At 37.1% G+C, this 24,247-nt stretch overlaps 1 protein-coding gene across 10 annotated transcripts in view; it reads left to right on the top strand.

Annotated features, from left to right (window-relative positions):
* LOC113708835 (uncharacterized) overlaps positions 1-23,793 on the top strand; it is a 29,251-nt gene extending 5,458 nt beyond the window's left edge. For 5 of the 10 annotated variants that reach the window (XM_027231452.2, XM_027231451.2, XM_027231456.2 and 2 more), the window contains 9 exons: positions 8,374-8,541; positions 9,778-10,138; positions 10,239-10,382; positions 12,059-12,217; positions 12,291-12,407; positions 17,275-17,355; positions 17,752-17,901; positions 19,885-21,777; positions 23,350-23,793. In XM_027231452.2, the coding sequence (XP_027087253.1) occupies positions 8,374-8,541; positions 9,778-10,138; positions 10,239-10,382; positions 12,059-12,217; positions 12,291-12,407; positions 17,275-17,355; positions 17,752-17,901; positions 19,885-21,777; positions 23,350-23,544 (3,268 nt within the window). In that variant the 3' untranslated portion in view covers positions 23,545-23,793. Of the gene's footprint in view, positions 1-8,373; positions 8,542-9,375; positions 9,505-9,777; positions 10,139-10,238; positions 10,383-12,058; positions 12,218-12,290; positions 12,408-17,274; positions 17,356-17,751; positions 17,902-19,884; positions 21,778-23,349 lie in introns of those variants that run through there. The other 5 variants (XM_072064766.1, XM_027231454.2, XM_027231455.2 and 2 more) reach the window with 5 other exon arrangements.
* Positions 23,794-24,247: the final 454 nt, after the last annotated feature.

Raw genomic sequence — 24,247 nt, 5'->3', positions numbered from 1 at the left:
TGTATTTTGGGGTTGTTTTTAAAATTTAAAACTTTATTTGGGTGTTTTTAAAATTTTCTTTATCCTCCCCACCTCAACCACCCACCACCCCCATCAGCTAGTCGCACCTGTCCCGCCTTTGCTCTCCCTCTTCCTCTTCTCCCTCCCTCCCCATCAAAAAGATGATCTAAAAGAGCAGTACCAACATCACCTTGATAATGAGAGGTTCTTGAGTGGATTTGGTTATTACTTGGTTTCTTCTGCACTTGCTATTGTCATTGGCAAGAAATTTCATCCTAGCCTGCATAGCAGATAATGTTGGAGGTATGGTGTTAGAATCTTGCCTTGAACCTGTAAAAGAAAGAATATTAGGTGAAGAGGGTGGAAGATACTAATCTTTGGGAGTGTCAACTAGATGATAACAAGGCCAAGAAAACACTGGACAGATAGACACCAAGCATTGTTCTCCCACCTAATTATTTTCTTCTTGAAGAGGATTCTGAAAGATTTGAATGTAGGATTATAGACTCTATAGTTTAGAAAATGATGTAGAAGCAAATTGCCAATAATGTTGAGGGACTTGTTTGCTACATTTGTAGGCTTATGGTTGGTGATGAGGGTACAAATCAAGGCAATTTGTGGAAAAACTGAGAACATGATAAGAAAAGTTGCAGAAAATCTAGGAATGCCACAACAGAAACCTTTCTACATCATGCTTAAATTTCACATTGCATGAAATAACCTCAAGAAGAGACTAAAGTCTGCAGGAACCATTAATTGCATTTTTAGTATGGAAGAGAAGTACAGACAGGTTCCTAAACATTTTCCTACTTTTGAGTATGTTTTACTTCTTAGCAAATGCAATAAGTAAATAGCCCCAGAAACATGGAACACAGGATTGGCCTCATGTCAAGAACTATTGGCTTAAGACCTTGGGATGAATGAACTCTTGCTTCAGAGAAGATAACAGAGGCACTTGTCATAAGTGCCACTGTTAATTAATCAGAAATAACTACCAAGCCAAAAAAAGTATGCTTTTAATAAAGTATCCTCAAATAGTAATTAAGTATCCTCAAATACGACCCATAAAGCCCCCAAATTGGCAACATGTCCTTTAGGTGTGCCAAAACTTATGCTTGACCTAATACTTTTTGGAAGCTTAAGTTTAGAATTTCTTGACTGGCTTTGCATTACGTGACTTCTCTGGTTACACCTTTGGAAGAAGGTAGTAAGCTAGCCTTCACTACAATCCGTAATCAGGCTTTATTAGAATTGTCAACTGGTATTTTGGAAGGAAAACATCTAGTCACAGTATTATGAGTGACCAACTAGTATTTATAGGAGTACAAACCTAACAAACTATTTACAAGAATACCCTTACTAATTTATTATCTACAAGAATACTTATATTCTCTTGACACTCCCCCTCAAGTTGGAGCATATATATCATAAGCACCCAACTTGTTACAAATGTATTTCACCCTAGAACCCCCTAAACTCTTGGTAAACACATCAGCCAATTGATCTACAGACGGTACATGAGATGTCTTGATGACCCCGTCAAGCAATTTCTCTCGAATGAAATGACAATCAACTTCAATATGTTTTGTCCTTTCATGAAACACTGGATTAGACGCAATATGAACAGCCGCCTGATTATCACACACTAAATTCATAGGCTGTTTATGCTCAAACCCAAGTTCCAGTAATATGCTCTTCAACCAAACCAACTCACACACAGTGTGAGCCATAGCGCGGTATTCAGATTCTGCACTTGATCTGGATACAACTGTTTGCTTCTTACTCTTCCACGACACTAAATTACCACCAACAAACACACAATATCCTGTAGTCGATCTTCGATCTGAGGCAGAACCAGCCCAATCTGCATCACTATATCCTTCAATATCAGTGTGTCCATGATTTTGATACAGCAACCCTTTTCCAGGAGCACTCTTAAGATATCTGAGAATCCGTATAACAGCATCCCAATGACTAGTACGAGGGGTATCAAGAAATTGACTCACAACACTCACTGCAAACGAAATGTCAGGTCTCGTTACAGTGAGATAATTTAATTTACCCACAAGTCTTCGATATTGCTTAGGATCATCAAGTAATGCACCTTGATCTCCTGCTAATTTCACATTTGGATCCATAGGAGTATCCACAGGTCGGCAACCTAACATCCCAACTTCACTCAACATATCGAGTACATATTTTCTTTGACATAAATAAATCCCATATTTAGACCGAGCTACCTCAATACCCAGAAAATACTGTAGATGACCTAAATCCTTTGTCTGAAAGTTTGCCTGCAGATTGGATTTAAGTTTCTGAATCCCCACAACATCATCACCTGTAATCACAATGTCATCCACATAAACAACTAATAAAATTTTACCAGCATTAGAATGCCGATAAAATACAGAGTGATCTACTCCACATCTTGTCAGACCGAACTCCATGACAACACTACTAAACCGGCCAAACCAAGCCCTCGGAGACTGTTTCAATCCATATAAGGATTTTTTCAAACGACAAACCAACCGCGGATTCTCCCCCTGAACAACAAATCCAGGAGGTTGTTCCATATATACCTCTTCTTTCAAATCTCCATGCAGAAATGCATTTTTCACATCCAACTGATGCAATGGCCAATTATAAGTGGCTGCCAAAGAGATAAGAAGACGAACAGAGGTAATCTTTGCAACAGGAGAAAAAGTTTCTAAGTAATCTACTCCATACACCTGAGTAAATCCTCTAGCTACCAGCCGAGCCTTCAATCTATCAATAGAACCATTAGGCTGCACTTTTATAGTGTACACCCATTTACAACCAACAACAGGCTTACCTGAAGGACGAGGGACAAGATCCCAAGTACCATTTTGTTCCAAAGCAGACATCTCTTCTTGCATAGCTAATCTCCAACCAGGATGATTAAGAGCATAGGTAATAGACTTAGGAATGGAGATAGAATCAAGGGAAGCAACAAAAGAAGAATATGACATAGAGAGACGAGAATAAGAAACAAAATTAGAAATAGGATGGGAAGTACAATGTCTCTTACCTTTGCGTAAAGCAATGGGAAGATCTAACTCAGAGGAGGGCGTCATACCTGGATTGGAAGATTGAGAATTAATTGGTGAAGTGCGTGGCATATCAGGAACTTTTTCAACCATGGAACGACGAGAGTAAACTTGAAGATGAGGACGAGATAATCGAGCTATGGAATCTGGTGGACTAGATAACTCAGGTAATAAAGGGGAAGGGACTGGTAAAACAGGAGAGGAAAAAGAGGGACACTGGTCTAACTCACAAGACATACTTTGTTTGATAAAATACGGAGTGGATTCAAAGAAAGTAACATCAGCACAAGTAAAAAATCGATTTAAAACTGGACTGTAACATCTATACCCTTTTTGCGCTCGTGCATATCCTAAGAAAATACACTTAATAGCACGAGAATCTAATTTATCCACCCCGGGAGCAAGCTGATGAACAAAGCAGACACATCCAAAAATACGAGGAGGCAATTTAAACACAGGTTCATGAGGAAAAAGAATGGAGTGAGGTAATTGACCTTCAAGAATATTAGATGGCATGCGATTAATTAAATAACATGCAGTTAGAACTGCATCACTCCAAAATTGTTTGGGCACATTCATGTGCAACAACAGTGTTCGAGCAATTTCGATTAAATGTCCAATTTTCCTTTCAGCAACTCCATTCTGTTGTGGAGTGTGAGGACAAGAGGACTGATGAATAATACCAGACTTAGTCATAAAGGTATTAAAAGGAGTGGAAAAATATTCTTTCGCATTATCACTGCGAAGTATACGCACAGGCACACCAAATTGATTCTTTATTTCTGTAACAAATGCACAAAAAATGGAATATAATTCTGAACGATCTTTCATTAAATAAAGCCATGTAACTCTGGAAAAATCATCAACAAAGACTACAAAATATTTAAAACCTAACTTTGAAGTGACTCGACTAGGACCCCAAACATCAGAATGAACTAACAAAAAGGGTTCAGAAACCCGTTTATTGACTTTAGGAGCAAAAGAAACACGATGATGCTTTCCTAACTGACAAGACTCACATTCTAACGAAGATAATTGATTCAAAGTAGGAACCAACTTTTTCAAATTTTGTAAAGACGGATGACCTAAACGACAGTGAATTTCAAGAGGAGAAACAGTAGCAGGACATGCTATCGGACCATTAAAGTTGAGAAAGTAAAGACCATTATGCTCATGCCCTCCACCAATCGTCCTCTTTGTCTTCAAATCCTGAATGACAACGGAATCAGGAGAAAAAGTAACTGTACACTGTAGAAATTTAGTGAGCTTACTAACAGACATTAGATTAAATGGTAAATTGGGTACGTAAAGAACAGAAGACAGCGGAAGTGATGGATTAATTTCTACAGTGCCTAGTCCTTTAACTTTAGTGGTAGATCCATCAGCTAAAGTAACATGAGGAAAGGGAGTAGACTCTTGAAAATTAGAAAAAATTTTAGAGGTACCTGACATATGATCAGTAGCCCCGGAGTCAATAATCCATGAGTCATTACCTTTTTGTGCTAAAGAAGCAGAGGGAAGAGATGCGTGACTTGTAGTTTGGTACTGTAAGAATTTAACATAATCTTCCTCGGATATAATAACAGTTTTCTGGGACCTATGTGCTGAAGAACTTGATTTAACTTGATCAGTGGTAACCCCATTAGCAAAACTTTCAACCATAGCGAATAGCACTTCAAACAAAACAGCAATCAAAATTCGCTATAAACAGTGCGCCGTGAACAGTGCGCGTGAATAGTACCGGGGTGAACAGTATCGCGTGAACAGTACCGCGTGAACAGTGCGCGATGAACAGTATCGCGTCAAGACTTTTGCTAGATGTTTAACCCTAACCCTAGGACTTTTGCTAGATGTTTAACCCTAACCCTAGGAGCTGCTGCCCTTTTCCACTGTGGCCCCCAGCCCCACGGACAACAAGATGCACTCCTCTTTTACTTTTCCGCTCCTCTAAGTCGCCGTCACCAACTCCCAAGCCCAGCCCCCGCCTCCGATAAAACCCAACACAGCTCATACGCAATAGTAACCATTTCTTCAGTATCTTGTTCCCATTGCCGATGGGTGCGTTGGTTCGTCTAGCCTTCGTCCGGAGTACATCTTACCACAAATAAAGCAGGCTAGTAGGGAAACCGTATCGAATAATATTCCGGTGATGCTCAGTGCACTATGTGCTCGCCCTAAATCTTGGCTATTCACTACTTTATTCTTGTCTCATGCCCACAGCTCGGCAGCGGCTCTTGTTCACAATCGGCTCATTGGCAGCCCTCTTTTGAAATCCGTAGTGGTTGCCAACGCCGATCAAAGGAGACACCACTCCAGTAGTTGTCGTCTCGTCGACACCTCCGCTCAGGGTGGCGCTGCGTCTATATGGCATGCAATCCTTCCCGCCGGTGACGGGGATTTGGATCTCCACCGAACCAAGAGGAATGTGTTCGTCCACCACCACGATGAATTGATGAATAAAGGTGAAGGCTCGTGGAATGTGGCTTGGGATGCCAGGCCGGCGCGCTGGCTTCACAATCGTGATTCTGCGTGGTTATTGTTTGGAGTTTGCGCTTGCTTAGCCGCGCCCCCATTGCCGCTGTTAGCGGATTCATCTGAGTTCGTCGATGGGGAAACGGATGAATTCAGACATGAAGCAGCAGCAATGACCGTTGTAGAAAATCGAAAGTGTGCCAACTTTAGAGTTACAGGGGTGCCAGCAGATGGGAGATGTCTGTTTAGAGCAATAGCTCACGTGGCATGGTTGAGAAAAGGGGAGAGTGTTCCTGATGAAAACCGCCAAAGGGAACTCGCTGATGAATTAAGAGCTCTGATACCATGTCAACTGGTATTTTGGAAGGAAAACATCTAGTCACAGTATTATGAGTGACCAACTAGTATTTATAGGAGTACAAACCTAACAAACTATTTACAAGAATACCCTTACTAATTTATTATCTACAAGAATACTTATATTCTCTTGACAAGAATTAACAAAAGGATATGAGTAAATGTTATGCATCCAAAGACTTGGGATCCAAATAAGTAGGTAAAGCATGAGGTGATATCATTAGCCCAGAGTTTGCATTGCTAGTGCTGTTGGCATTTCGTTGATGACACAAAGTGCAGTTAGAAAAGCTTTAGATGAAACATTTGTTTGGTTGATTTTTGGTGGAACAGGAGTGACCTAATCACTGGTGGATGCTAGGGGGCACTGGGAGGGGCAACCGCTCCCCTGAGTTTTTACGATTTCTTTTATGACGCCCCAAAAATTTGTAAATGTTTTACATATATCCTTGCAGAAATAAGGTTCTGTCCCCCCCCCCTCCCAACCAAAAAAAAAAAAAAGATTTTAGAAGTCTTTTTATATCCCTTTAAAATACTAAAAATTTTCACTTATATCCCTGTAAATTTGTACTTTGTCCCCTGGATTGTTTACGGAAATATAGAAATGCCCCTTAAATATGTGTCTTCATAAATCTCGCACCCCCCCACACACACACACAAAAGCCCGAAAAAGTCCCAAGCTCTGGTTGTGCCAGTGGATCTAGTACTTTTCATATTTAGTTTTCCTCTCTGCTGGGGATTCTAAAATGACTGAGATAAAGTACCATTGCCTTCTCAGAAATATTGAAGGTGTTTGCGTAATAATCCAGTGTTATATATATATATGTGTGTGTGTATTTGCATAATAATCCAGTGTTTTATATATATATATATATATATATATATATATATATATATATAACAATTTGACTCACCGCAAATAGCGAAAAGCTATTGCAATATATGGTACTTTGTCTATTGTTTTTTCTTTATGGAGCCATTCTGTGTAGGATGAGAAAGATGATCACCTATGAAATGTCCATCCACATTAGAAATTGGAGAAAAATCTCAAACATCACAATTAGACAAACTAAAGGACTTAAAATATGTGATTTATTGATTTAGGCTAAACTGTTGTACATACTTTGGATATGTATCACTTCCAAAAGTGCAGCATTTAATTTAAAAAGAAGCAAGCGGTTCTTATACTGTGACACCTCTTCCCAATAGTTTTTGAGGATTTGAGCTATAACATACAAAACAAACTCAATAACCCTTGTTACATGATAGTAATTGGCTATCATTTATTCACCTTTCCATAAGCTTTTCTGCAACTTGTTAGGGTAACTGAGTTCAATATCTAATGGTTTACATAGCAAGGACTTTTCCTCAAATATTGTTTTACATGCATAAAGTCATATTCCTAACTTAACCAGGTTTTCAATGACAATTAAAGATCTTTTGATATTTATTCTTTTTAGGTAAAAGTGGGTAGTAAGGATTTGAATAATATAGTAGTTGATGGTTATATTGCAATAATTGAGCCAACAATGAGCTGGAGGGATGGAGACATGAATTAAAGTGGTAATAAGTTTGGTAATACTATTTGTAAAGTTTCTCATATGTGATTGATAGTACTCTTTAGCTGTTGAAAAGATCTTTTGTTCACATGATCCATAAATAAGTTTCAACCAGAGGCAGGAAAATCAGGAAAACTTTTCTGCGTGTGCCTGGGAAAATGCTGAAAGTATTTTTCAGTAAAATGTTTTAAGTTCTACCAAACAGACCCATAAAGTTTTTTCAGGAGCAGAAATATTTTCTAAGGTCAAGGCTGCAAAAACAGAATTTGCACCTGTTTGCATATCTTATGACATTTGTTCATGTGTCATCAGGATGCAGTAAATTGTTTTCCCGCTTGTAGTAGTTAGAGATTGAATTTTAATCTGTTGTAATGCAAACTAGCTGGCCTTTGAGCCACCCTATGTAAATCATTTCCTTGCATCAACAATAGAATTGTAGAAACTTCTAGGTTTTGAAACCCTTTATAATTGATGTAGCATTGGAGATTCCATGCATATATTTCACTTATAACTATGTAGTTTTCTCAGTCATCTGTGACTAGCAATAATTTGTGAATAATAGCAGAAGAGTTTTTTTTTGGGTAATGCGTGGGAATAGGATGTCCCACTGATAGGTGTATGAGTTGAGCTTTTATTTCTCAATAAGCTTAGCATTGTTTTCCTGTCAACTGATAAGTCTGAAGTTCTGGCTGACTGGTGAGCTACTTATGCATTATCCAGTGCATACATTTATGTGCTTGGTTTCAGTCACCAAATAATTTTTTTAACACTCCCTTGTATGAAAATATGTGAATCTTTTGGACAAGTCTTCTGTTGCCATGCTTCTTACCCTGCACGATACATCTCAATTTTGAGGACTTCATATTTTGAACCTTAGACACTTGTTCTTGATTCTTATGTTCTTGTTACTCATCTGACAGGTTGTTCAAAAGAGCCCTATTGTTTGTGCGGAAAGATTACTTTTGTCATGCCTTATGGAATCAGTACATAAAATACGAATTTACTCAGCAACACTGGGGCTTTCTTGCAAATATTTACCTCCAAGTTCTCAAGTTCCCTACAGAGTATTTGGATAGATATTATGAGAAGTACGTGTTTCATCAGATTGTTCCTTGTTGAACTTTGCTGATCATACCATTCTGAGTTTGTTTTGGCATTCATGGTGTTTTCTCTATTTTTACATTGTTACTGCTGTGGTATGAAGTAGACTTTAAATCACCACCAATTGCATTAAAAAGTTGGTTCTAATAAGTAGAAACATGTCAAGAATATAAGATGAGTGACGCCTTAAGGTTCTTAAAAATTATAACATAACTATGGCCTTTTATATTGAGAAGTAGCATGAAGCCTGTATGAAGAGAGTGTGAATGTTGTAAAAAAAATTTGCACGTTTTAACTTGTTTGTACAGGTTAATAGATTTATGTCTTTGTGCTACTCTTGAAAAATACTTTCTGCTGAATCACATCCGAGCCCAACTCAACCCATTGTACCTTTTTTATTATTTATATCTTGAATTTCGAAATTAACTAAACTTTGTGTTTTGTGCCCATGAAATTGAATTGTCTGCTTAATGAGAATTTAAGCTTTTGGACGAGATAAAGAACAAATAATTAAAATTAACTTGGAAAGGATCCATTTTGGTTGATCAAATCTTTGTTTACACTAACAATATCATACAATCTAGGTACCATGGACATCTTTTGCATATCTTAATACCTATGCTCTGGATTTTCCTCGTCTCTTGGTTTTTCTAGAGTTCACTCATCTGATATACACCTCCTTTTTTATTTGCTATTTCCTCCCTTTTTAGATGTTTCTAACTTGATTTGCTCTTGGTTTTATTCTTAACTGTTTGCATATCCTTTCATCAGGCAAAACATTCTTCTTTTCTGTACTAACAGGGTTTTACAACATTTTTGGGGCTTGGCCTTCTGGAATTGGAAAAATTCTTCATACAGTGCTCCTCTAATCTGAAGATGACGGCGAAAATATCCGTGATGTTATTCTTTTTCTTGTCATCTGAATACTGTCACAGTTAAAATTTACCTAGGTTGGGACCTTGTCTCCCATCCCATATAGTTTCTGGTCTATAATTACAAAAAGACTTTCCCAACCTTTTGGCATTGCATAATGGCTACAGAAGCATGCCTTTCCAGTCTAGCAATAACTATATCTTATGTCACCATGTTGTTTTATACAATTTTATCTACATTTGAGATCTTCAGCATGAAGCTTTCTCTTTGCCTACCATTGATTTTTTATTTTCAGTTATATATCTGACTGCAACAATGACCTTTAACTGTTATGCCTTTTATTTTGTCAGTTTCAAACAGTTTGTTGTGGGACTGGATGAGGAGATGAAGAAGCACGAGAACTGCAGTGCAGATGCAGGCGCTGGAGCTCTGCCAAACCATTCAGCTAAGTTGTCTGAAGATGAAATTATTCAAGTCATTGAGGACTTGCAGAATGCTTCTAATGAAGCCCTCCTACAAAAAGCAGTAAATAAATATAAACTTATAGGTGAAATATTCTACCAGAAAGCGAAGGAGTTGGATGAAAAAATAAAAAACTTTGAAACTAAGATTGAGAGACGATATTTTGATACCGCACCACTTGATGATGCACAGCTGAAAAATTGGCATCACTATCTGGATTTTATTGAGAAGCAAGATGATTTTGATTGGGTAGGATCCTTTTTCATATGATTTTTTTGAATGTTTCCAGATTTATGTTGCTAATTGTAATACATCTTCTTTTTTTTTTTTTTTTTTTTTTTTTTAACAGGCACTGCATCTGTATGAGAGATGCTTGATTACCTGCACTAATTATCCAGAGTTCTGGATGCGTTATGTGGAGTTCATGGAAAGCAAGGGAGGACGAGAATTGGCAAATTCTGCACTACAACGAGCTACGCAAGTCTTTCTGAAGGTACAGTTCTTGAGATAACTTCTGCATAGTTTTACGCAATGCTTGACCGGAGTCATTACACAGTTTTATGGTATTTATGAATGCTGCCAATAGGATATCTGGTTTTTACTAAAATTAGTTTCTGCTCTGTTTTGCTCAATTTTGAAATACAATTTCAATTTGTAGCTATCTTTTATATAATATCTGTTTGTATAGTTGCATGTATGTTTTTATGTTTGTGAGTTGGTAAGATAGATGATTAAAATTGATGTCTTTTTGATAACAAGTTGAGGACCATAGAGTTTTGAATTAATTACAGAAGAGCCTCTGAGCAAGTTAATGAACAAACTAGAACACGTAGACTCGTTGCCTAGGGGGTTTTAACCTTCGGGGAAAAGTTGAAATTGATTTCCAAAGGGACTCTAAATGAGTTAGTGTATAATCTAGGCTACAACAAAAAGAAACGGTCTCTAAACAAGTCTAAAGGCTTTTGATTTGGATTGGATGCTCAAGTTCCTGAAAGCTAATTAGCCAAAGTCATGCAGTGAGAAAAGCAAATTTAGCTGTTTATCAGCCAAGCCCTCTTGGTGACAGCATAGTGTTGTACAGACATCTTGTTTGTTGTACTTGGCATTACCCAGAGACTGCTAAATACAATAAAAGCAAAGTTCACTGGACCTTAATCTAAATGTTTAGAGTTTTATAACGTTTTCACTTTCATCTGTCAATGAAAGTTTACTTAAAATATTAACTCACAAATCCTTGTTTACACAAAAACAATGTTTAACATTCTCCTGCCCTTTCAGAAGCACTATTTTCTTTAAGTTCATGTAATTGAGTCGATTTGCATCTGCCCAATGATTTGGGTTTGATGAGTTAGGTATTTTGTTAGCTAGTTTTTTGTCAACTTTTAGTCATTATTGACCTTAGTTTTCTCTAGCTTTACTCCTCAGACATGCCATAGCATTATGAACTGAGTCTAAGTCTTCTACTCTATTTTCTAAGCCTTCCATCATGTTTGCACTTAAATTTATTCTTAATTCATAGTATGACAGATTGTTTGGCTAATCTGAGTTAACCTGTTTACGCTGAGTGAATTTTGCTCCATTCTGAACCTAAAATAAGAAAAATTTTTGTATCAAGATATTTTAAAATTTCTGAAGTTCATGATTTTGTCCTATCTGGTTGATGACATTCTTATGGAAATCAACTTCTGCTCATAACAGCTGATGTTGCACACAAAATAATACAATACCTACATAGCAGATTGACTTCTTTTTGGTAAAAACACTATCAATGTGAATGTACTATGGATACTTTTTATTGATGTAGATTCAAAGATGTTTAGATAACTGTGCCAACTAAGTCCACTGTGATAATAGTGCCCAGATCAGCTTATATGTTAAATCACAAGTATGTAGTGCCTGAGAGTATACTGGCTTCAAATATCTGTTTTCCTTTTTATGCTGTCTTGATTCCATGATAAATTCTGAATGAGATGGTCATATTATTTTTCCAACATTTAAATGTCAGTATTCTTGATCATGGTAAAGTGCTATCCTAGAATGTCACACCTTTTTCTCTGTTGTTGGTTTAATAGATGATACACTCTCAGAGGTTTTATTTATTAATTTCATGCAAGAATTGGCTAGACTTGCAAAATTCATGACTTTAAAGATTGTTTGGAACTCTTGGAGTTTTTTCAGGGTGTGCCCGAAATCCATCTTTTTAATGCCAGGTATAAGGAGCGAATTGGAGATGTGAATGCTGCTGTTACTGCATTTCTCAACTCTGATGTTCTATCTGATTCCTTACCCAGACATATTGTTGAGCTGGCAAATATGCGAAGGCGTCTGGTGCGGATTAACTTGCCCTTTTCTTTGTGCAATATGTATGGATTTTAGTAAAGTTTGCCATGCTAATTTGCAGGGTAATCTGGAAGCAGCTTCTGATACATTAAAAAATGCAATTGATATGGCAGAAAAGAAGCAGAAGTTGCATAGTTTACCTAGCCTGTTCATTCACTATTCTCAGCTCAAATACATGGTACGAAATCCAGGAGTACCTGAATCTGCGGCATCTGAAGCTACTTAGTTTTCTTTATGTCTTAAATAGTGTTTTGGTCAGTAGAGCTTTATGCTTGGCCAGAAAAGAGTGTATAGCTTTTGGTGGGTATGCTTGAGAGGAGTAGAACGAGCAGTAGGTAATGCATTTAATATAGTACTATTAATATATGTTCAAGGTTTTGCTATCTTTTATAGCGATCAAAATCCGTATATAGAGCTGGTAAACCTATTAGTGAGTTTACAAAATTGGAAGTATGTCTCATAGATGCTTTCTATCTGAAAACTTGTTTGGGGATTAACTTGTGCTGAAATGCCTGCATTAATTAGTAGTTAACATAGCTTCCACTTTAGTGCCAGATATGCTTACATGAGGTAGCTTATAATGTCAGTATAGCTTGCTTAGTTGTGCGCTTATTTTTTGTCTTAATTGTATTGATGCCTGCTTACTGTTAGCATAGTTGTTGCAGCCCATCATAAATGACCCAACATGATTGGCAGGCAACAGGCATAACACGGACCATTGATTGATAGTATGTGGTACCTTCAGGTTGACACCACCACTCAATGCATGTGCTCTCATAATGATGGGCTATGTTAGGATTAACATTTTGCTCGTCTTTTCTTCAATACTTTTTTGAATCTTTTGCAGAAGACTATTAAAACTTAGGATTTTTGGAGGATCTTACTTGGTTTAACCGTATTGGTCATGGATTGGTATTTCAGCAGATGTACTCGAGGATAGACTGTGTGCTTGGGAAAATGTAAGTGGAATCAGGATTTAGCAAATGGAATCTGTTTTGAGATTGGAAGAAGGAATCTAGGAAGAGAAGAGACAATAAGAAGAGGAAGGGGAAAGGGAAGGAAACTTTGGATTCACACCGAGAGAGAGAGAGAGAGAGAGAGAGGTGTCATTCTCAAATTTTTTTCATTCGTATAAAATCACTAATACATGCTATTTATAGACTCTTTAGACACAACAAACTGGCAACTTTCTTTCACAGATTGATTGCTAAAGTAGTCTGCAAAAGCTGATGTTATTGATGCTGATTATTGATCTTCCACTGGGGGTTGACAATTGGACTTCCAGCAATGCCTAGCTCTTGAACTTCTAAGCAAGGCCTGGCCATTAAAGTCCTATAGAGGCCTGATCCTTAAACTTCCACATGCAGCTGCATCTCGGTGTCATTTATTTGGCAGTCAACCATTACTAACCAAGGCTACCCCAGAAACTAGCACATATATTTGCAAATCAAACGCTCACCACATTCAGCAAATGGGCCACAAATGTTAAGTCTTAAATCAATTCTAGAGCTAAAATATTTTCAAAAGTAAATTTTCTTTGCTTCAGGTATTGTGATAGCTTTGCTGTCCTGCATCAACTACGCTACCATTTTAGGTATGGATGATTTTATTTAAATGGCGGTGTGTAAAGAGGAACAGCAATTTTAAATGAAGAAATGTTGATATTGGTCAAAGCTCTTCGTGCTGGTTTTCAGGTTGATAATAAAAGGAGAACTGTGCCTTTATTCTACTATAAGAATACAGTTCCTTGGAAGAGTGATTATTGAACTTTAGCAATACACATAAGGAATGGGTAAAGGGTAAAAGGGAACCAGAAGTAGGTGAAGTTCACCAGAGGTTTGCAGATTTTCTTGCCTTTCAATCTACTTCAAGTAGTTATTCTCAGTTCTGTACAGGTAAAGCTGAGACATAAGGCACTTTGCAATGATGACCAATTTTCTTCTTTGTGCTGGTTCAAAATTTTGAAGCCATCATTTGTGCATTTTTTAAGCTGTGTTCTGCTTGCAAAATTACTACTTAAAGTAACATCGACCTCTTTCTCTTATTTCAATAACCTGCATGAAGAAATTCAGTTCTGCACCTCAATTGAGTTGCCACTCACGGAAAAGGTTATATTGCTTATAAGTATATTATTTTTTAGCTTTTATGCCACATAAGTCGAAAAGCTTGATCCTAAGAGGCCAAGCATGGTACGCCCAATTTAATTTGATCTATCCTTGCTTCATTGCTGTGAGACATGGCCTTATGTGCTATACTATCTATAGACGAGAGTCAATTGTTAGTTTCTATATGCTGCTGATTACAATTGAAGGTTACATAAAGTTGTCTTCATAACCAGTTGGAGAGTTGCCTGATACAAGGAATTTATGCATGTTTTGAGCAGCAAGAAAATCTACAAAGAGGGTCCTTTGATTATGCTTCTTCTAGGAAATAATTGAGAGCAGCTAGATATTTTAGTATCACTCAATTAAGACAGAAAATGGTATGTCCACAAATGTTTTTGTTTTGTGATGTAAGCAAGCATCCATACAGCTGAAAAACTATGGACAACATAATCTGTAGTAGCTAGTAGGTTGATGATAATTAGAACCTAATAGGGAGTAGCACATTAGAATCCATCAAGAAAGCCAGAAGTAATAAAGACACCTCATTGATTAGATAGAAATGGGTTCTAAACAATGTTCCTGACTTTTTACCAGAAAGCAAATGCCTAAAATGAAATCCTATGTTGGTGGACTTTTGTGTCCAAACATTGCAGGATCTTGTCTCCTCAAGAAACTAGAACCTAATGAAGAAGGCATTTACTATTTTTGTCAAATGATAGGATAGCATCATTGTTGACCAAATGGACAATAATAAAAAGAAACGTGGTTTGGAAATTATGCAAGGAAAGGGGGGCTGGGGGTTAAAGTTCCTGATTCCCCTCTGAAATTCAGTGTTTGTTGACAGGAGAAAGCAGCTTAACTATGTTAGCAAAGATTCATAGGTCCCACCCCTTTGAGTGGACACCATTCATCTAGTAGTCACTTTTTTTTTTCTTTTTAAAGCGGGACAGCTAGTAATCACTTAGCTATATGAGTTCATAGATTGCTCTCTCCTGCTTGAGCTTATGGATGAGTTAGGTAATTCATTATTTTAGCAGAACAGGCGGCTTGGTCTGAAATCTGCTGCCCTCTGACAATCATCCGGCCCATTTTTGCGCTGGTGTATCGGAGATGACAAGTACATTACTTTCGAACCAAATTTAGGCAAGGTGGATTTTAACTATGGTCTAGAATCTAGGATTCCACCTGTTCTTTAACCCCGGGTTACCAGTGAACTTTGACATCCCCACTGACATATGTAGGTTGAAATTGACGATGGCCTTTGAAAACTGAAACCGCTCATGAAGCCTGGTTGGTTACTATGACTGAAGCTTATAAATCTCAGTAGTTAGGCTGAATGAAGCCTGAGAACCCTCTAAGCCTGGAAAGGAAGAACCAAGTCAGGAGTGGAACTATGAACATGGGAGTGGATGAACAAAGGCTTCAGTCTTGTACAATACAAAAGAACCCGGGCATCAAGTCAATATCAATTAGCAGTGTCTAGAATGGACAAGATGTTATTATCTTAGTTTACTTCTTTATATGCTGAATATGTTTGCAGAGTTTGTTGTCCTCCCTGACTCTAATTTTTAAATTATACTTTAATCAAAAATGGAATATTTGTCGATTGTTTCTTAGACGAAAAATAGCATATGAGTTAATAGTGTAGAAATAATGACTGATAGTTGTATGTTGTCAAAGCAGTGTCTAGAATGGACAAGATGTTATTATCTTAGTTTACTTCTTTATATGCTGAATATGTTTGCAGAGTTTGTTGTCCTCCCTGACTCTAATTTTTAAATTATACCTTAATCAATCAAAAATGGAATATTTGTCGATTGTTTCTTGGACAAAAAATAGCATATGAGTTAATAGTGTAGAAATAATGACTGATAGTTGTATGTTGTCAAAGCACTTTCTGTTGCAGGACTAACTAACTAATCAAACTACTTTAGATACAGAAATTTATACCTCTAATGTGAGCTTGTTTTAGATGTAATTCTTTTAAATGGCACACAATATAGCCCTTTAGTGGCTCAACTTTATGCAAATTATCCTTTGTGTCCTGAACCTTCTCTAATAAAGATGAATCTGAGGTCACTGAAATATGTAATGGTATAAGATTGTCAAATTTTGAACGACATGCTGATGACTATTCAGATCAATTTCTTTGCATTCTTAAAGCAGATGTAAAGGGTAAGAGACTGGTAGCCCTACCAGGATTATAATTAAAAGTTGATTGACCTTATTGATGATCTGAACATAGTAAACGATAAAGCTAGTCAAAATTTATTAAGAGACTAATAGCATGTAACAGAATTCCTTAGGACTAGATGAACGTAGTCAAAATTTATAGAGATTAAGTTCAATCAGGACTAGATGAACTTAGGACTCTGTCTACTTTCCAGAGCAACCGATGATAGCCTTCCTTTTATCTCATTCATACTAAAAAATGCTTTGGCTGTCAATTGAATAATTCTTTATCAAACCTTTTAAACTTAGAAGTTGGGCAAGCATTATATAATCATTGAGAACACATTTCCCTTTTGCAATGCCAAATGCTACAACACCTAAGGAATGAAATCTCATCGATAATACGTATGTCTGGCTTGTATATGCTTTCAAACCTGTTGCTGGTTTGACAAGCTTGGGTATTCAGCCATCTGAGTAAACAAAAAGGAAAAATACTTCAGGATATATTACTTTGCAACCATCTTTGTATTTACTAATTAAATGCTGGTTTGGAGTTAGAAAGGCAAAAATTTAAACAGCCATCTAAGAGATACTCATTTGAGATTGATTTGACTCAATTCCAGTCCCCTGTCGTGTCATGTATATTGTTTCGTGTACATATATTCTTCATATTCTGGATTTCCAAATATGCTGGATTCTATTGCATGATTTGTGGTCTGCAATTGCATAATATTTGTTGTCCTAATTCTACTATTCAATAATTGGTAGATCACAGGAAGTGCAGAAGCTGCTAGAGATGCTTTAATAGATGGAATTCAACGGATTCCTCATTGCAGCAAACTTTTGGAGGTATTAATCCCAGCCCCCCACACCATCCCACCACTGCCCCCCCCCCCCCAAATTATCAATTATGCTGCCTCTGGTTGACTAAAACTCTGCACTCATGGTCAAAAAAATATTTGATACTTCCATTAATTATTTGCTGAGGCTGGCTCTTGTTGAACACTCTGCATTTCATAGGAAATGAAAATCGAATGGCTTCTCATTTGCTGTAACTTGTACAATAGCTGCTTTTGTGTTCTTTGGATTGTGGACAAAGGATATTTGCTGCATGTCTTGATGCTTTGCTGATGTGCAGATCTTGAGTGTGTTTGAGTAACTATAATCAGTTTTTTATAACGTTTTTCAATTTCTTCCCTTGTTAAAGAGAGGATATAATGAAAAGTGTTAAGTTCACTTCTGCAGGAATTGATTAAATTTGCAATGATGCATGAAGGAGCCAAACAAGTAGATCTAATAGACTCAATTATAGGCCATGCAATTTCTTCCAGCTCTGATGGAACCTCTGGTCTGGCCCTTAAAGATCGAGAACACGTATCATCTTTGTTTATGGAGGTTTGAGAATTCTATTAAATTCTGTAAAATTCTATCTGTTCTACCATTTCACGAGTTTATTGCGCATTTCTTGCAGTTTTCCATCGACAGAGATTCTCTGTCCTTTTTTAATCACAGAAAGGATCAGTTGGTTGGGTAGTGGGGGTATCTTCTAACAAATATTACTTGAGTTCTAACCTGTGAATTATGCCTGTTAACCTAATTCTTGCTTATAAAGAAATCTGTAAATATCATTTTTGGAAACTACAAGCAACTATCAACATAGTTGCTTGCCAAGTTCTGTTATGCACGTGTTGTCAGGATGCATATCTGAATGTAGTGATTAATGCTGCTGGATATACCAGATTTACTGCTTGATTTGTGTACCAAGCAAGCATATGGTTATGTTAGTTTGTAATTAATTACCCTTGAAAATTGGCATTTGTTTCTATGGACATTCTTAATTTCTGAACCAGCAAATCAGTATCATGCAAGATTGACAGAGAAACTGTCATGTGTCCTAAGATGATAATAAATTTCGCTAAAATAAGTAAATAAAAACTCTCACTATGAATAAATCTCATCTGCTGACAAGCACACTACATGTAGTTGAATGTATGATGACCATTGGGTTGTTTAATGATTTTTTAACACTGGACTGCAATGTTTGAAGTGATCTTTGTGTGATACATTTGCATATTTGTATAATCGCATATAAAAATACAGGGTAAGTTGGGCTTTATCCTTCTGCATTTTGCTTTAGCCAGATCAATCTAGTACTATACTGTAGATTCCTGTTCTAAAGAAATAAGACCAATAAGAAAATCACAACTACAGGTATTAGAAATGTCATATACCTTTTTGCCTGTTGCAATTTTTTTTTAATATCATGTTTGGAAAAACCTGTTATTTCACAAGGAACTATCCAGCCTTCTGCATTTTTAAATGACAGTTCATTGACATTCAGATCTCATTCCTTGCAGTGCCACTCCCTGTGCATTCTTATCCCAGTTTCATCCAAGAAACGAAATCAAATGGGTTTCCTGTAGCATGGAAACCACTACAAAGACTTTGCTGTCCCTCTCCAGTCCCTCTTTTTGTCCCTAGCTTCTCTTATTCCCATCCTACGCACCTGTTGTACTTATCTGTTTCCCTGACTGCACAGCCCCCGTGGTCATTCCTCGCCTTTCTGGGTATTTTGCTTGAATGATGAAATTAAGGCTCAAATGATCCATCTGACCAGATTTTCTGCATGTAATGTAATAATAGAAACTTGAGGTGGATTGTGTTGATTCTGTGGGTTTCTATGTCAAGTTTAGGCCTGATTATGTGGATTTTGGAGCTGATCTTATGTTGATTTAGGTACAAATTATGGTAACTTTAGTTTGTTTTACTGGCTGATTGAAGGAGTCTGATTTAATAGTTCACTTGAAAAAGCATATATTAGAAAACTTGATTACAATACAACCATGCTTTGATTCGAACCCATTTTCGTATTATATTTCCCCCGAAGGCGAATATGAATTAAAAATGTTCAGGCTTCTGCTACAAAAGCCAGAATAGAAGCGTTTTCAAATGAATTTTACATCTGCTTGGTATCTCTCTGAATTAGACTTCTTTAAATTCTTTAATTTCCACCTAGTGCAACTATTGTCAGCTTTGGATTTCGATTGCTGGCCCTGTTCACATAATTAAGAGAACAAAAAGCACACCGTCATGCCTATCAGAATACTGTGTTTCATAAAATGCTTGTTTTTATTTTACATTCTATCTGCTTATGAAATTTGTTATTTCCTGCTATCTCTCTTTTTTTTTTGGGCTTTTATTTTTGGCATCCCTTCAAATTGACATCTAAGCTTAGCAAGGATGCCCACTGGGGTAATTGAAACTTTTTTTTTTGTTTTTGGGTTCATTTGGTTGACTTTACTACACATTGTGTTGAAGAGCACGATATTGCTTAACCAAAACATTTTTCTGATATTGACTAATTTGATATTTATGCAGTTTGTGGACCTTTGTGGAACAGTGCACGATATTAGTAAGGCATGGAATCGTCACATTCAATTGTTTCCACAGTTGGTCAGGAACAATCTTATAGATAAGGAGCTCGACTTGGGAAAATGCCTGTCTGATCAAATGTTGGTCATAAGAGAGAGCGGTTCTTGTGCCTTTCCTAATTTGCTAGATGAAGACCAGCATAGTAACCAACCAGTCGAGGAGCAGGTAAGCTTGTTACCAGCAAATCATGCCAGCAAGGATGAATTGGTTTCTGCTGATCAGACCCCACAGAAATGCAATAACACTGTTGACTGCGAGAGAGCGGAACACTTATCTACCGAGGAGGCAGACAAGCGAAATTTTGGTGCATTTGAAGTGAATGAAGTAGCTCATCACTCAATGCTTCAATCAGCAGATGATACACCTAGAGTAATGGAATCAATGGACAACTTGACGGAACAGCATAAAGAAAATGTGCCTGCACAGATGACTCCTGCATCAGTTCAAATTTCAAGTAAAGCTACCTCAGAACCAAATGCATTGACTTCTAACTCTAATTGCCAGTCAAGTGCAACTGTTATTTTAGAATCTGCAGAAGAGCATTCCTGTCCAATGAATATGCAAGACCAAAGGCTCAAACAGCATCCTAATCCAGTTTCTTTTGGTAATCTTTCCTTAAATTCTCAGGAACAGGCCTCTCAGAAATTAATTGCTATTGCTTCTGATGAACATGATGCTACTTCAGATATTTCCAAGTCTACAGATTGTTTGAATGCAAATAGTCCTCCAAACAGAACTGCAGCTGCTGATTCTGTTGAAGTTCAAGAATCCCCAGATGAAACTAGATCGGCTGGCTTGTTATCCTCAGCAACTCAACAAGTGAGTACACCAACGAAAATGCATCCAAGTTCAATGCTGTCCCCCAGTACCGGTGGAGAATGCCATCAAATGCTCAAGGGTACAGTTTCTGAAGGAAAATCTTCAGAGATGCACTTGCAGTCCAAGGATCTGCAGCATCTACATCAGCAGCCTTTGACACTTCAACAGAGTCCAACTGTTGCACTGGGCTCTAAGATGCCCACTACTCATCCATATCCTCAGCATTCCCTAGTTTGGAAACAAGGGGACCACACTGAAGTTTATTGCAAGGAAAATGCTCCACAGGAGAATCTAGCAAGTAAACATGTCTGGCTGGTCAATAATATGCCAGACATGAGCTCCTTATCCACAAATCCATCACATATCGCAACAGATCATGGTCAAACATTAAGTCAGACATTGCCGTCTCAGCAACATCTTCTGCAACAGCAGTACCAACAGCAGCTAGTTCAAATGCTGCCACTGCATCATCAACACCAACAATCATATTTGCACCACCAGCAGCTTCTGCCACAGCAACAGCAACAGAATCAGCAGCAAGCATCTTCCTGGCAACAACAGCAATATCATCAGCAGCATCAGCAGCTGCTTTCATTACCATATCAAGGACTGCAAATTCAGCAACAGATGCCCCACTTGCAGCAGATACATCAACAGGTACAGCCGCATTACCATCAGTCAGCAGAACAGTTACAACTGCAGCATGCTCAGCAACTGCAGCAGCAATTTGCACCAGTACCTGAGCAACAGCTGCAGCTATATCATCAGTCACAAAAGCTTGCCTATGATATGCATCAACAGGGATATCAAGGACATGCAGCACAAGTACATCAGACATTATTCCAGCAGTACCAATTGTATCAACAAATGTTGCAGCAGCATCAACAGCATCCGTATCATTATAATCAAATGCTTCTGCAGCAGCCCCCACAACATCAGCAACAAGATGAACAGCAGGAGCATCATCAAAAGAGAGCTTCAAATCAGGATCTATCACAAGGCATCAGTCAACATCTATGGGTGAGTTCTTTTCATCTGATTATCAAATCTTCTTTTCAACAATTATAAATGAGATCTAACTTTTTTCTTTTTCATGAAAACAAGACAAAGGTAACACATCTTGGTAGTTGCTCTCATTGGTCATGTCAAAGTGGGAGTAATTATTTCCAGTTGAAAGTTCTGTATGAGAGGAACTGTTGTGGAATACCAAATAGAGCTTGTTGAATGGTTTAAAAATTAATATCCATGACTTCTTTTATAATGCTATAAGAACTGAGTCCAATAGCATCTGTATATTTTAGTGTATTAGCATCAATTTATTGGCTCGTGGTGCAACCATGTTACCTTGCACATTCTCATCTACACGTTTACTGGAAAAAGTAGAGCAAAAGGAGTGAATATAGGTTGAAAAGAGATAACATTTTAGGTGAATGAGCAAAGCTTAACTGGCATGGATGGTTTTATAAATTAGATTCACTCTTGCATATATCTAATATGAGGTGACATATGTCAGTTCCTTGCATATTTGCCGGGTGACATTTAGCCAGGATGCTGGTAATTGCAATCATTGAAATTTTATGGAAGCCATCAGTGCTGACATCTAGACTTAGTTTTGGTGTTGATTTGCTGTCAGAATTCACTCTTGTAATGATGCCTTGAATTGGAGGCTGTCCATGGATGTTCTGAACAAGATTTTCTCTGGATGTTCATCCAGTTTGGAATATGGTAGCTTAAACCAATTTGGGATATGGTAGCTCTTCCTTTGCTTTTGTCCGTTCTTCCACTTTTATGATGCAGATCCTTTTTCTTTCCTTAACCCAGGTCTCTATTGTTATTTGACCAATATTTCCTATACCTGGCCTTTCTCCAAAGTAGCTAGGCAATATAATCAGAAATTTGTCTGTCTTCACTGGGAAACTAAGTGAACTATGAGATTAGGAGATTAAGCTTCAGTGAATCCATGGATCAATCATTTCATAGTGTTTCCATTAATTTCCTGTTTCTTAAACATCATCCCCCTTGTGATGGTTTTAATGTCCCTTTCTGTTTTTTTTTTCCCTGACTTTTGTTGCTGCAACCACAACCTTACCCTTTTACTTTATAAGCTGCATTAATTTCTGTATAATCATCTTGGCTAATTAGATTCGGCTCTTTCTTAGACTCAAAGAAACAGATATATCTCTACCAAATATATGTGTACACAAACACGTTTGTATATTTATATTACAGAATGCAGCAAAGAGTTCATTTAAACTTCTGAAGGTACTTCATGATGATGGTTTTCATAGTTGAAGTGCAAGGGAAGCACTGGTTGCAAAATTCAATTACCTGGAAGTCCTTGGGCTATATATATATATTATGTCTACATACTAAGGAATGATTTGACTTCTGAGGTATCTGACATGGTGGTTTAGAATCTGATGTGCAAGCCCTTATCACACAACAACTCAATTACCTAGCAGTCCTTGTATGTGTCTTCTTTATGTGTTCATTGGTGCCAATGCAAATCTGCTCCTTATACGGATTTCTAGTTCATACTTGTATCATTGCCATTAGTTGTATGCAATCAAAGACTAATTTTCTGAAATGCAGGGCCAGCAGACTGCGCCACAAGGTGCTGATTCTACGCTGCTTCGACACTCATCACCACAATCTATGGCTCAACTGAACACAGAAAGGCAATCTGGGCTAGTTGCATCATCACACCAGCAGCCTTTCCATGGAATATCCCCTTCCCGTAATAGAGACACACCTGAATCTGCTGCATCTTCACACCATGGGCGTTAATCTCCCTAATATCTGCTGATTCTATGTTCATTATGACCATCATCTCTTTGTTAATTGTCATTTCCTAATTTGAGAACGAGTAAACGGTAAATTAGTTTTCCTGCTTAAGAGTACGCATTGCCTCTTTATTTCGTGTGTCTGGTACAATCATCATCTAAAGGCATGAAACGTTGAACTTTAGGTTTACTGTTACACTGTTGTCTTTCTTGCAGCCTAATATTTGGGCACGTGAGTTGCACGTTGCGAGAATTATGCTTTTTGATACTTAATCAAATAAATTATTTTGTTGTAGATTAATTAAAAATGTTGTTGACTGTTGTAATATATATATATATATATATATATATATATATATATATATATATATATATATATATATATATATATATAAGTAGTTATTTTAATTAGAGTGTTTCTCACTTCTATATGGCATGTCTAATTGAAAAGAATTAACGGGTTATGGGTTATTTGGATTTTACCCATATTAAATATTATATTATATATTTAAAATTATCCCTAATTTTAAAATAAATTTGAAAAATAACTAGGGATAATTTCACAAACGTCCCCTAAGGTTTTTAATAATTGCAGAGAGCTCCCCTCAGGTTTTAAAAATTATATATACCTTCCCTATTTTACTATTTATATAACAATATTTGTCTAACAAATTAGATTTTCTTTCAAAAATCCTAAATTACTCGTT

This window comes from Coffea arabica, chromosome 9c (genome assembly GCF_036785885.1).
Source record: "Coffea arabica cultivar ET-39 chromosome 9c, Coffea Arabica ET-39 HiFi, whole genome shotgun sequence".
NCBI classification, from domain to species: domain Eukaryota; kingdom Viridiplantae; phylum Streptophyta; class Magnoliopsida; order Gentianales; family Rubiaceae; genus Coffea; species Coffea arabica.
This window is presented reverse-complemented; position numbering and strand designations above follow the sequence as displayed.